The sequence below is a fragment of the Cloeon dipterum genome, chromosome 4 (assembly GCF_949628265.1).
Source record: "Cloeon dipterum chromosome 4, ieCloDipt1.1, whole genome shotgun sequence".
Taxonomy (NCBI): Eukaryota; Metazoa; Arthropoda; class Insecta; order Ephemeroptera; family Baetidae; genus Cloeon; species Cloeon dipterum.
Genome location: NC_088789.1, coordinates 27,790,616 through 27,804,998, shown reverse-complemented (window position 1 = coordinate 27,804,998; position 14,383 = coordinate 27,790,616). Strand labels below are relative to the sequence as shown.

Sequence of the window (14,383 nt, the reverse complement as noted above, 5' to 3'; positions counted from 1 at the left end):
ATTTTACAGAAGGAAGACAATGCTTGATTTATACGCAAACTTTTGAGCCGATTTTCTCACAAATTTAAACGGCAAAACTATGACAATTTTCGCTTCTTCCTCCTTTATAGAGAGCAAAGGAAAAATTATTATTCATAACTGATTGCAAAATACATACACAGAAACTTTACCGCAAAAGCTAAGATTTTAATACAATTTTTAGGAAACTGCTCAACATTGTTACTTTAACATTTCATGAATTTTTATTACCTTATCAGAGAAATTCACAGAATTCAGGGTTGCATTTGCTTACCATCCGGTTTTTTCACCGCTGGTTTTTAACAGATTTTACCACTCAATTTTTACCAAATTCTTACGAATTTAAATCATTTTTCCTCTTGGAAAATCTAAAATTTGCGGTCATAGTGGTCGAAGTTTCCTGTACTGTGCAGAATTTTTCTTTTAAATTGTTATTCAATTTCTCCAAAAAATTATCTATGACAATTTTTCAAGTCTAGGTATGCAAGAAACTGGTAAAAAATGAGAAAAACGGTTTTTAACACTGCACTGAATTTATTTTAAAAATTCAGGTTTTCATGATTTTCAATTATTTGGAACTTAGCAAAAAAAATTTCCTAAAATATGTAATTTTGCCAATTTTACCTGCTCAGTTAGTTAGTTTTGTTTCAATAAAATTTACGAGGGAATTTGGTGTGCGTCGGGGCCTTCAAATATTATCCGCGCGCACTCAAATATTGATTTGATGGGGCATAAACAAACAAATCGGTCAGAGCAGCCAACTCTCCCAGGAGAGCAGCGTGATCGGCATCAATGAAACCAGCATCAGGGGGCATTTTGTTGGCTCCAAACTTCGAATTAGTAAAATAGGAAACAAAAAATACAACCGAAAATTAACGCCGTAATTAGGAAAAAATCATTTAAAAAATTCAAAAAGCTCCCCAAATCAAAATCTGATATTTTACGGGTAGTAAATGAAGCAGTTAGAATTTTAGAACAATATCACAAGAGCGATGAATCAAAAGGGCGGAATCCCCCGAAGCACAATGTGATAAGCGGGGGAGGTGGCATATTGCACACAACATAAATTTGGCTGAAACGCAGCAGCAGTTGGCCTGATTGGTCTGGGACTTGGATTTCCCAGCGCCGTAATTACATTTTTTCCGAGTCAACTCGTGGCTCCCAATTTTCGAGTCAGACCCATTACACATATTATTCTGGCTGTCTAGTCGGCGGCACTTGGAGATTATTTACGAGCGGAGAGAGGACGACCGGCTCGCTCTCACTCACTGCGAGAGCAGCTCTTATGCTATTATTCAAATTTAATTGTGTGATTGATGGCCAGTTAATAGAGTTCGCATCCCCCCACTGCTGTCATCACGAGGACATGACACGCAGAGAGAACGCTTAGTGCCAGACACACTCACTCACTCACTCACTGATTCGTCCAAATAAAATAAAGAAGCGATTGTCAGTAAATACATTGAGTCGCCGCTGTGGTTTTCAGTTTACACAGTGGTCGCTGCTTCTGGCAGGACTCTGATTCAAGTTCTTCCCCCTCAATCAACTACGAAAACAGTCACAAGATTGTGGCCACTTTAGCGCTGACATCAGATTTTTTTAACTATGCATGAAATCCTGATTTGGAAGTGTTATATTCAGAGTAAAATAGGCCAAAAATCATTTAACACGACTTCCTTCCCAGAAAAACAGACCTTTTGAGTTAAAACTGTTTAATGTGGATCGATACAGTGCGGCAATTAAAAATTATTTGAATTGTTGGATGCCATAAACAATTTGTTCAACAACTTGCAATAGTAAAAAAGGACCTTCCTACAGTAAAAATTCAAATTTTGCCAATTTTCTCCAAAATTTACAGTGCTTTAACATATTTTCTTGGCATATTCCGATTCCTCTCGTCGAGATCTGTCCAGCGGTGTATGCCACTTATTGGAGAAACTCTTGGTTTTGAAATTAAATCGGATTTCAAGTAAGGAGACAGCCATTACCATTTGAAAAGCATGGTAACTTTCCAGCCAATTTTCTCAAAAAATACAGTACTTCTTAGGTCAATTTAGGCTTCAATTGAATCCTTCATGCATTGGCCACAAGCATTTTCCTGGATTTCGCAGTAACGCTCCTTATCTCTTCTGAGAGATAATTTACCATTGGTCGAATTTAATTAGAGCAGTTTTGCTGGCTTTTAGCAGAGTAAATATTCGCTTTGGGAAGACGAAAAGGATTTGTAACAATGAGAATCGCTTCCCTAGCCAAAGCGACAGACACACCACCGCTGTTCCGAATCGCCGAGCAAACAAGCTTTGGCAGAATCCCATTCGGAAAGAAGAGTGCCCCTCCAGACAAAAGGGACCGCCGCCGCCGCCGCTTCTGCCGTTCTCGCGTGCAAACCAAACACTCGAAATAAATCTGCATACGGCGAGAGCAGAGCAGAGCAGAAATCACGGACAGCGCGCGATATTAAAACGGGCGCCGTGTATTTTACGAGATCGGCTCGAAAGCTGCCGTATTGAAAAACGTTTCTGATTGCGACGATACATGAGACTCTCGAGGCCGCCGATATTGGTCCTGAACTGATCTTGCTTCTCTGGCAGCGAAACGCGTTTGCCATCATCAGTTTCCATAGTAACCAAATGGTGCGACAGATCCGAAGGGTTGCCATGATTTGCACCCGGTTGTGAGGCTTGCTTTTCCCGATAAAATTGAGGTAAAGTTCCCAGCAAAACAAAGCACGAAATTGAGCATCAGATAACATCGAATAAAAAAGGTTAAATCTACCTCAAAATGGAGAAACTTGACTTTATGACGTATCTGGCAACCCTATCAACGCAAAATTCATTCACCCACCGCCACTTTGATATAATAATGCTCCCTCTCTGGCGTCTTATTGCTGCCGAAATTCGAATCTGAGCCGCGTCCGTGAGGGCAGAGGTGCCGGCGGGGGATGGAAAACCACCCCCCACCCCCCGCCGGCTCGTTCCTACGGCAACTGTTGCTGGAAAACGTTGCTTTTATCCCCGCGCGTCATGAATTTTAATCAACAAGTCATTTTGACGCTCAGTCGGTGGAAAGGGTCCACCACGCGTCTGTTTGATCGGATTTGATTTATGCAGTCACGCATCGCTCGCTGCGCGTCAGCTCCAATTTGCACTCGTTTCGTTTCTTTCCTATCCGAAGACTGGTTATTCTGATGAATTTCTGACTCAAAAAGGAGGGTTGGAAATTTATGACGCTCGACATATGATTTTGCGAACCTGATTTTCATCAAATGAGCCGCACTAAAACCGACTTTAGGGCCGAAATGATCTAGATCACGTCTTTTTATAATGACACCAACTGTAAATATTCTGCTTAGATCAAAATTATATTTTAAATTTGAATTTGAATTGAATCGGTGCAAGAAATCCTAATCTAGTAACATTCATATTTTAGATCAGTCGAATAATCCAAGCTCTTTGACTTATAAAGTTCTAATTTTCATTCCATTTGATTTTTTTCAAGCCCCAAGTTGAACAACCAAGTGTATTTTGATAAAAAAATCTGGATAATTCACCACATTCGTTTTAGAAAATCCGAATAAAATTAAATAATATTTTCACCTATTTTTTTATTCAGATTTAGATTTGTGGTTACACATGGCGTTTCTCAACATCTGGAATGTGTGGCAGTAGAACACATGTCAGGGCTTTCGGGAAAATAACGACGACCGCAGCGTCCTTTACTTTATCTCTTTATAACACAATTCAAGGTTGGGCAGTTCCTCCTCATTAAGTTCGCATAAACAAATTAGTATCTCTGAAAAGGACGAGCGCAATGCGTGCCACAAACTCTGCTTTCGTCTTTCTACTGGTAATCGTCTCGTATTTGCTGCTGCAATCCACGTGCTGGGCTGCGCCTGCAGGTACTGAGCCGGAACAACCTGATGACCTCTCCCACGGCATGTCACGTTCTTCAAGAAAACTATTGCACCATTGGGGTGCGCCTACCCCTACCAAGTGCCACCTTGTATTCTTTTACCATCTAGGAGAGTGGATGTGCGTTTTTATTTCAATACTTAAAATGATGTGAGATTGTTCAATTCAAAGACCAAGTATGTTGGGCTCATTTTCATCAACATTTTGATTCAATGTGTCTGGCGTTGTGTTTATTCACCGTCTAAAAAGTTGTTAAGCTCTGTAAAAGGATTAAAAAATATTTTTAAATAAAAAAACATACTACAAACACAATGGTTTTATGGCTGTCTCCTTACTTGAAATCCGATTTAATTTCGAAACCAAGAGTTTCCCCAATAAGTGGCATACACCGTTGGACAGATCTCGACGAGAGGAATCGAAATATGCCAAGAAAATATGTTCAAGCACTGTAAATTTTGGAGAAAATTGGCAAAATTTGAATTTTTACTGTGGGAAGGTCCTTTTTTATTAATGCAAATTGTTGAACAAATTGTTTATGGCATCCAACAATTCAAATAATTTTCAATTGTTGCCCTCTATCATTCCACTTTAATATAAGACGACAATTTTCCAAAGGCATAGCTAAATCCACGCCTAAAGTCACAATTTTAATCAATTTCAAACAATAATAAATAATTTCTAGAAAAGAAGTCGGATTAAAATAAAACTTGACATATATTTGCAATCTACTCTGCGAGACGAATCGAATTATCGATGCGATTTTTAGTTAGCGATTTTTCCTAAAATTTCTGACAGAAAAGTGCTCTGGGAAAATTGAATGCAGAAATTTAACGGTTTGCCGTAGAGTTTTAACTTTTTTTCTTAGTCAGTTTTCATAAAATCAAGCTTTAATACGGCCATTTCAGATTTTGGTAAGTTTGAATCAACTTTGCATACGACTTTTCCGGGGAATTGGGCAGAATTTGAAAAGTTTTTGATCTCTAACACTCTTTGCAGCTGAATTATAAAACCAAAATTGTCAAGGATGAATTTTAACTTTAAACATTATCTTTTTTATAAATTTGAAATCCATTTTCCGGATCAATAGATGTGTTCTTCCTTGCAAGATTTAAATAAGTCTCACCACGAGCAACGGAGAGTGAAACTAAATAGTTTCCTGGGAAATAAGTTTGGTGAATTTTTAAAATTTCAATTTGCAAGCCACGTGCGGGAGTGCGGTCCCGGCAGATTGCACGTTTGGGAGCGGCCAAATGAAATTTATGCAATTATGCAAGGGCTGCTGTCATTACGGCGTGCCACCGCCACCGAGCCAAAGTTGCATATTATGATTTTGATGTTGTTTGTTTGCTCAGCTGTCGCGACGACGCCGCCGCTCTCTGCTCTGCCGCTCGATTCATTATGCAAGATAATTGTGACAATGAAAAGTAGTGTCGTGTCTACCGACCGCGCCGGCTGCATCTACTCGAGACACGCCGCGCGACCCATCTGTATTCATCGTCGCGCGGCCGGCCTCATTGAACCATTTTTAATGACGCACACTCCCCGAGAAGATTATTTATTGTGAGCGCGCGGGCATACAGCAGAAACACTTCATTCATTCATTCATTGGCCTCAGATGATCACTACTCTCGCCTCTCGTACAAAAGGATAAACAAGCCTCTCGTTAAATCAATTAAGCACCATGTTGAAATATATAAATAAAAACGATCGTGTTGTGGCAACGAGGATATTTTTGAAAAAAAAAATCCTTGTTTCAGTTGGCTTAGGCAGCCTGCAGGTCTCAAACGTTCGGCGTGTTGCATACGCCTCTCGAATTATTAAAATTAAGATTTATATTTTTTCTGTTCACGGAGAGAGTTTAGAAGGAAAAAACTTATAGACCAGGTTTGTCATTCAATTGTTTTAATTGGCATGGGGTGTAGAAAACTTAATAAAAGGTACACCAGATTTTTGTTTTTAATAGTAAATTGTGCAATGAAAAATGAATTCGTTACAATGGGTGTTTTACGGAATATTTTGGAAGACTTTGAGACCTAAGTCCTTCATCCCCTGTGGAGGAATTTCAAAAATAAAGTGTGCTTTGGATTTATCTCGCCACGCCCAATTGAACTGACGCCAAATTTGATTAACTAGGTAAAAAGTTCAAAGGTAACCAATGCTAATTTTGATTTATAATTACAATTTTGGAAATTAGCTCAGGATTTTGGAATTTTTGAAATGGGCCTTAAAGTTGTCCCATGACATATTTGAACTTGAATGAAGTTTCAGAGAAGTATTTCATTCAGTTTTCGAGAAATCATGCACTTCAAAATTCGGAAAAACAGGACAAATACGAATTTTGCCTTTTTTTTGTTACGCAAATTTTTGAAACTCCAAACCTCGGGTTCTAACCATCAAAATCGCAAAAATTAACCACCACTAGACTCATCTCGACCTACCCTGACCAGCTAAAGGGTTCAGGGGGTGTTTACTTCCACCCCTTTCAATTCTCAACCCCCTGCTTTAATTCTAACAACAAGGTTGCATTTGCTTAATGCTTACCACCTGGTCTTTTCATCATTGATTTCTAACGATTTTTACCACTAAATTTTTACCAATTTCTTGCTCAAGAAATGCAAGAAATGAATTTATTCCACTTTCCCCTATGAAAATCTAAAATTTGCGGTCAGAAGGGTCAAAATTACTCTACTATGTATAATTTTTCTTTTAAATTGCAATTGGCTGCCTCATTTTTTTTTCCAAAAATGTCTAAAATTTTTACAAGTCGAGGTCATGAATTAATAATTAGAAATTGATTGAAAACTGAGGTGCAAACATGGTCTGCAAGAAACTGGTAAAAAAATAGTTTTTAACAATGCACTGCATTAAAAAAATACGGGGGTTTTGCAACCCTGAACATTTAGCTTGACGAAGTGTACTGTGTACGTGTTCATTTTAGTAACAGATTTATCTCACTGCTTCACTGCTTTAGTCATTTTTCAGGTGTGCTGAGCAGCGGTGGAGTGCAATCTAAGTTAGTACTGCTTTTAATTAAAAATCTACGTCACCAGGCGCATTTGTCCGGACAGAGGAAATGGAATTTATCTTCCGTCCCGTGTGCGTACACACCATGCGGCTAAAAAGATTTAAGGATTAAGGCTTTACGGCTCACCTTGCAAAGCGCCGGCCCAGCAGAGCCAAAATAAAGCCCATTTCGGCGTGCGCAGCTTCTGCAGGAATTTCGGCCTGATGGTCCACCAGCCGCATGGACCGCCGTCATCGTCATCCAACGCTGCCGCATCCTGCACAGACTGAAGAAAAAAAAACACTTTAAAATGTGTGAAAAACTAAAAATTATATAACATATTGGTTACGCAATCGTTTAGTAAAATCTATCGTGTGCAAAACCCTCTCCTAATAATAAATTTGCATAAATCAGAGACAACAATAAAGTGATGACTAATGGTTGTCACCACACAATAGCCTGCGGTTATCTTCTTCATGAATAGCAATGAAGTGCTCCTGAAACTGGTATTCGTTGCGTCGGCAAACAAACGAGGGTGAAGTACCTACTGGCAGCATCGTCAGCGTGCAGACAATGCACCACAAAGTATAAAAGCACACGCGCTAAATGTTTCACTTGAGTGTAAACTGAGAAGCGGCTGAACGCGGATACAATATGCGTTGCCGCCTAGTAGTGTTGATCCTCTTTGCGCTCTTCGCGCTAATTTGCCCGGGCTTGGCCGTGAGACACCAGACGGCTTCCAATGTAAGTAAAACTTTTACTTAAAGTAACTCAAGAAGTTAAAATCCGAAAATTTAACTTTGACAAAAATAATAACCAATAATTTTTTTATATATAAATTTTTGGCAAGTGTGGGTTTTAATGTTTACTTACAAGTAAAAACGACATCATTAAATATCTGGAAATTCCAGCTATTGCTGCGCAAAAATGGGAAGACACAGCCAGGATCGGTTATAAGCAACCTAGGAGATTCTCCGAGCCGAAGATGCTCCTCTGGAATGGTGTATGACAAACGTTCCGGCCGATGCAGGCAAAACTACGCCATTGCTTGACTTTGATTAAAAATTGGACAATTTGTAACTTTTGATATGAATAAACTACGCAACAAATAAAATTTTGATGTTTTATTACCTTCATATAATCTCTCCGCTTTGGGTTTCTGCCTTCAGAAGCAATCAAGCCAAAATTTCTTGCTTTAAAGAGGAATGATACTGCAAAAGCCTGGAAAATGCTTGTTGCCAATGCATAAACTCGTCCCTTAGGATTCTGTTAAAGCCTAAATTGACCTAAGAAGCACTGTAATTTTTAGAGAAAATTGGCTGGAAAGTTACCGCGCTTTTCAAATGGTAATGGCTGTCTCCTTACTTGAAATCCGATTTGATTTCAAAACCAAGAGTTTCCCCAATAAGTGGCATACACCGTTGGACAGATCTCGACGAGAGGAATCGGAATATGCCAAAAAAATATGTTCGAGCACTGCAAATTTTGAATTTTTACAGAAGAAAGGTCCTTTTTTATTATTGCAAATTGTTTATCAATCAAATGTTTATGGCATCCAACAATTCAAAAAATTTTCAATTATTGCCCTAATTCATTCCACTTTAAATGTTAATTAAGAATAAAACAATGATGACATTTTTAATCACAAAAATAACCAGATGAGTTATGCGCTTGCCGCCACAATGATCTGCGGATGTCCTTATGAATAACAATGACGTGCACTTGAAACTGGTTTTAGAGACGTGTTGGCAAAAACATCGAGGGTGAAGTACCTGCTTTAGGTGCACCGCACCCACGTCTTCGTACAGACAGAGTATAAAAGCAAACGCGCAACACGCTTCGATTGAGTTCAAACTGAGAAGCGCCCAGCGACAGACCCAACGACCTAACATGCACTGCCGCCTATTTCTGCTGCTCCTCGTTTCTGTCTTTCTGCTATTGAGCCCGAGCCTGGCTGCAAAACGTGCACTTGACCCGCAAGATTCTAAGGTGGGCATAAAATATTATATTTTCCCCCAAATAAATTTAATATTTTAAAATCTTCCCGCAGCCTTCACAGAACAAGAAAGAGCCACAATCCGGCATCTACCATGCAGTCAGCGTTGTAGAATTTCCGAGCCGAGACCAATGCGCAAACGGAATGGTGTTTGACAAACGTACCGGCCAATGTAGACGAAGCTACAGTGTTGCATGATCTTAAATTAACATCTTGATGGATAAATTGAATTGTCCGAAAAGATTTTCTTTACAACAACAAAATCAGTTGTTTCATTTCGTAGAAAAATTATTAAGAAGCCATCCAACACGGGCTTTTTATTTCAATTGAATTGATTCAAGGAGAATAAAAATCGCAGGCAAGAAAAATTGCAAGATTACAGTTGAATTTTAAAACAATTTTGGTCAGGGTTCGAAAAGCCCGCATTTTTCCGGAAAAACCTCTTCATTTTTTGCGGGTGTTTCTGTAATTTAGCACATTTTTCCGAAGCACGTGCATTTTTATTGAAGATTCTCATGAAAAGGGATTTTTACAAAAGCCACTGTTTCACCATAAGACCAAAAATTGTATCTCTCATCGTAATTTTCCAAAATTCCCTAAGTTTTAGGCGCGAAATGTGACCTATTCGAGGTTAAATTAAGAAAAATGCCGAAAATTTTTCGTTTTTTCCAGCCGTATTTTGCGCTAAAAAAACAATGGTGCATTATTGCACATTAAAAAACGGCGAGACCTGATTTTAATGTGAATGACATTCGACTTGGAAATACCCTTGCTTTTTGCCACTCAATTTGCACGTAAGTGCAAACAAACAAAGGAGTGTACTTGAGAATGACTCAGGAACAGTCGAGTACTTTCAGTATGAACCGAGAAGCAAGAACAGAAGGTCGGCCGCAAAATGAATCTCAAAGGATGCGTGCTGTTCCTCGTCGCAGCTATTTTGGTCAGCTGCACCATGTGGACGCCGACTAGTGCCTTGGAAGCAAGCAACTTGAAATTAAAACCGCAATCATCCGGCACAGGAAAGCTGGCGGCCTTCAATCCCACCAATATCGGGATTGCGCCGATTAGGGACAACTGCCCAAGAGGAACGAGATACGACTCACGCTCTGGAAAATGTAGGAGAATTTCACTCTAACCTTTTTGTGCATATTGTAATACGGTACAAGGTGATAGATTGTGGTGACGGATTCAATAAAAATTTGTAAACGCACATTGAATTCCTGTTATTTATTTTTAACTGTACTTCGAAAAACGCTTGATCCAATTATCTATATATACTAAGAAGTGGAGCAATGAGGAGTGGTCTCTCCGTGGTGCTACTACTTGCGGTATTTTTTCTGCGCAGGGCATGGAAATTCATCCAGAGAGGATATTATAATATTACGCAGTTTAAAAATAAAATAGATTCAATCGTTTAAATTTGCATACAACTGCGTAAATTTATTCCGCACGTCAACATTGTTTGCGTTGCACGTCATTTGCTGACAATAGGAGTGCATTAAATAGATTAATCCGCAGTCGCACTGTGAGACGGGAAAGGAAACGGACGCAAAATGATCTGTAGCCGTTTGCGGATTTTTCCGATTTTTCTGCTCGTCGCCACTTTGCTCTTCGCTTTGCCGGCCTGGGCCACAACTCAAAACGAGGAGCAGCCCCGAAATTTGACATCTCCACGCCAGGGCAACTTACAATTAAGTCCCACCGACATTGTCGGACCTCCCGGCCGACCCACGTGTCCCGCGGGCTACAACTTCGACACGCGCTCTGGCTCATGCAGGAAAATGCATTGATGGATCCCTCGTATGTCTTAACTTCCTTTTAGTTACATTCTAAAAATGTGATTTCAATAAAAAGAATTTAACTAACTTAAAAATCCAAGCGTTTTTATCGAATTAATCTACACCATTAAAATATTATAGCCTTGATAAACTTGAAAAAATAAATTGTAGATTGTGCATCATGAAATTAGCAAAGAAAAGTAAATTAAAGTGGAATGATACTGGGCAACAATTGAAAATTATTTAAATTGTTGGATGCCATAAACAATCGATCGATAAATGTGACATTTTAGTAAAAATGCAAGAGCAGCAAAAGGCCGAGAGTTATGAGGTGCCATTGTTCAAAAGACGAGAAATCGTGTGAGTCGCTCATAAGCAGCAAAGATTAAGTCGGCGAAACGAATCATTGAATAAGGGAGGAAGCACATGCGCTACTCTCTTGTTGCGAAACAAATACCCCTGAGCAAACATCGGACAAGCAGGTAGCTACCTGAGGGTGGCCACCTATTATGTTGCAAGGAATGTGTTCGACCAGCCGAATCCTTTGAGCAGAACGAAATGTAGCTAACAATAAACATTTTGTTCAACAATTTGCAATAATAAAAAAGGACCTTCCTACAGTAAAAATTCAAATTTTGCCAATTTTCTCCAAAATTGACAGTGTTTGAACATATTTTCTTGGCATATTCCGATTCCTCTCGTCGAGATCTGTCCAACGGTGTATGCCACTTATTGGGGAAACTCTTGGTTTTGAAATTAAATCGGATTTCAAGTAAGGAGACAGCCATTACCATTTGAAAAGCACGCTAACTTTCCAGCCAATTTTCTCAAAAAATTACACTTAGGCTTTAACTGAATCCTAAGGGACGAGTTTATGCATTGTCAACAAGCATTTTCCAGGATTTTGCAGTATCATTCCTCTTTAATTTAATTTAATTCATGGTTCGTTCACCCTGAATTCAATTACTTACATTCAATGTTTAAAAAATTATGAATAAATCAATCATTTTCTTAGTCTACACTTCTTTACTAATTTCATGTTGCACAATCTACAATTTATTGTTACAAACTAGTCTGTAAACTATTTGCATTTATTTTTCATTATTAAATTTCTCCATTATATCCTACACTTGAAAACCTTTGGCACGTGCACAATGATTTTAATGTTTGATTTTCACAGGCTGAAAGTGTTTATGGCTAATTATTATGTAAAAAGAGGTAAAACAAAAATACGCCTGTTTAACAGTCAGTTTTTGGACATGTTTTATAATTCATAAAGTGGATATACAACAAATTAAAGTTTCACTAATAAATCGTGAAATTCTTTCTCAAGAAGAACATGAAATCCATTACGCTTTTAATTATTTCTAGCGAAAGAAAAATTCATCGACAACCACCTATCAATAAATAATGGGCACATTACCATAACAACTACCAATTAAATAGGAGAAAAAAGCGCAAACCTTTTCGCCGAAGTGCCGCCCCTTGGCTTTCTTTTCCTGCATGTCGACCTCGAAGAAGCCAAGAGGAGGAGCGCGACACGGACTAAGCGGAGCGGAACCGAAGACTGAACACCGACCGACACGAGCGGCCAGATTCGCGCCGGAGCCCTTGAACTTTGTCCTCGCCACGCCAGGGGGCAGATTTACTGGTTGTTCTTTCCCTCATTCCCACCCCCAGCCAGCCAGCATCCCCTCCGGGCCACCCCTGCTGACTCACGACTGATAACACGCGTTTCGCCGCTGTGTTTGCACAGAGAGCTACTCGGATTACGCACGAATTTTTCGGCTTCTCCGAATTTTGCAGAGCAATTTTCTTATCAATGCCCTCTTGACCTTTCTTATCGCAATAAATTATCACAAAAAAAATGTTAATTGTACTCACGCCAGCATCAGAAGCCTTGGGACTGTAGCGGTCCTCTTCGTCCTCATCTTCCCTGTAGTTGGGCATGTTGCTCCGCTTCAGTCTCGGAGAACAAATAATAAAACTTATTCTCTCCGAGATGATGGGCTTTCATTCAGTCTATCTGGGCGTGACGTCATTTAAGCTTCTGCTGGAGACAGACAAAATAAGGGAAGATGAGACACTGACAAAACAGAAGAATCTCGTGCCATACGTGAAAATATTATTATGATATTCTTCGCACGTTTTGTTTGTCATGCGTGACGTCAAAAGGAATAAGTAAAAACGAGGCAGGACAGTTAGAGCGCCTTGATTGTTGGTGAGTTAACCTTGGAAATGACTTTTCGCAGAAAGTCGTGCTTTCTAGAGAGCGTGGCGCGCTTACCGGCTAACAGTATGTCCTCTATCTTGACAGCCGACGTCGCAGCATCTGGCCGCTAATAGAAGTTCGATTAATTCGGCGAGGTCTAGATAGAGTTCGGCAAATGAACGCAACACGTACTAAACAAGAGGTGGAATCCTATGTATGCTCACTGTACTCGCGGGCAAGAGAAGATCGCGCGCGGTCGGCCGCTCCTGCTGCTCTCCCCTCCGCGAGTAATTTATTCTTTTCATGGGCCTTCCCTTCCCCATGTGCGTGAAGCGTACCGGACCGGCCCTCGCTGCTTTAAGAACCTGTATGCTAGGCTAAGCGGTCTTTTACGTGAGATCGCTCAAACTCTTTTTTGCTCCAGTAACACACAATGACGAGAGTGAGAGGAGACGCACTCGCTTCGCATTGGCGGCGCTCTGTCTACTACCATCTACCATTGAAAGCCGAGTGCCCGCTAGTTGGGCTCTTGTTACAAACTACGCAATCCACTTTCCATTGTTTGACTCTGATTGTGAAAGAAAGGCGAGGGTGCAAGGTGGAAGGAAAAGACACCCCACAGATAAAGTCCAACCCTTTCCAGGATTTGCACTTTTTGTCCATCTGATTTTTTAATAAACAGCAAGTAAAGTGTGGTGGTTTTTTTAAGCCATATATAGCATTTTATTGAATGATTGAAAACTTGGAGACTTAAAATTCCAAGAAATTGCTTTAAAACTTAAAAGTTTTTTAAATGACTGTAAAATTGGCTACTAAACGTTGAAAGATTGTTGAATATTTAAATAAAAATCACTTATATGAAAATAGATTTGGTCACTGCTGACTCAAAATTGTGCGTTTATCTGTGTGACTGCGGAACAAAGTGAGGAAAAACAGTTCAAAAGTCTCGCATAAATGCTTTAAATCGGTAGTAAAACTACCTCTAAGTCAGTATGAAACAGAAATTTTAAAAATTAATACGAAATGAATATGGTTTCAAGATTTTCCAACCGTCGGTGAGTGGGATTCCTGTTTTTTCATATTATTTCTCTAAGAACAAATTGTCCTGGTTATTTCTGGACGCGGTCTTTTAGTAAATTGTCCTAACCCTGCTTTTGTCAGTCTATAAAATCAATCATGAAGCAAAAATTTATTTTTAGTGTTCATGGACACCTGGTAAATGGCTCCAGGGTTGCAAAAAACCCATGCAGTGCAGTGGTAAAATGCGTTTTTTTTTTCAATTTTTCCAATTTCTAGCAGGCAATGTTTTCACTTTATTTTTCAATAATTTACTCATTTTTAGCATATAACCTCGACTTGGAAAAATTGTCAGAGATAATTTTATTGGAGAAATTAAGGCAGCAAATGGCAATTTAAAAAGAAATAATCTGCACAGTGGAGGAAATTTTGAGCACTCCAACCGAA

The 14,383-nt window shown here is 39.4% G+C and overlaps 1 protein-coding gene and 2 long non-coding RNA genes across 4 annotated transcripts in view; 2 read left to right on the top strand and 1 right to left on the bottom strand.

Moving 5' to 3' along the window:
* The window catches only part of Oatp26F (Organic anion transporting polypeptide 26F), a 29,070-nt gene extending 15,944 nt beyond the window's left edge, over positions 1–13,126 (bottom strand). The window contains exons 1-3 of one of the 2 annotated variants that reach the window (XM_065489234.1): positions 12,995–13,126; positions 12,592–12,757; positions 7,081–7,219 (exon numbers count right to left, since the gene is read on the bottom strand). In XM_065489234.1, the coding sequence (XP_065345306.1) occupies positions 7,081–7,219; positions 12,592–12,657 (205 nt within the window). In that variant the 5' untranslated portion in view covers positions 12,658–12,757; positions 12,995–13,126. Of the gene's footprint in view, positions 1–7,080; positions 7,220–12,591; positions 12,761–12,994 lie in introns of both variants that reach the window. The other variant, XM_065489235.1, reaches the window with a different exon arrangement.
* On the top strand, positions 7,434–8,043 carry LOC135943337 (uncharacterized). The gene is made up of 2 exons (XR_010575191.1): positions 7,434–7,677; positions 7,845–8,043. It is a non-coding gene; the product is annotated as an uncharacterized LOC135943337 (long non-coding RNA).
* LOC135944189 (uncharacterized) lies at positions 8,684–10,146 on the top strand. The gene is made up of 2 exons (XR_010575286.1): positions 8,684–8,922; positions 8,984–10,146. It is a non-coding gene; the product is annotated as an uncharacterized LOC135944189 (long non-coding RNA).
* Positions 13,127–14,383: the final 1,257 nt, after the last annotated feature.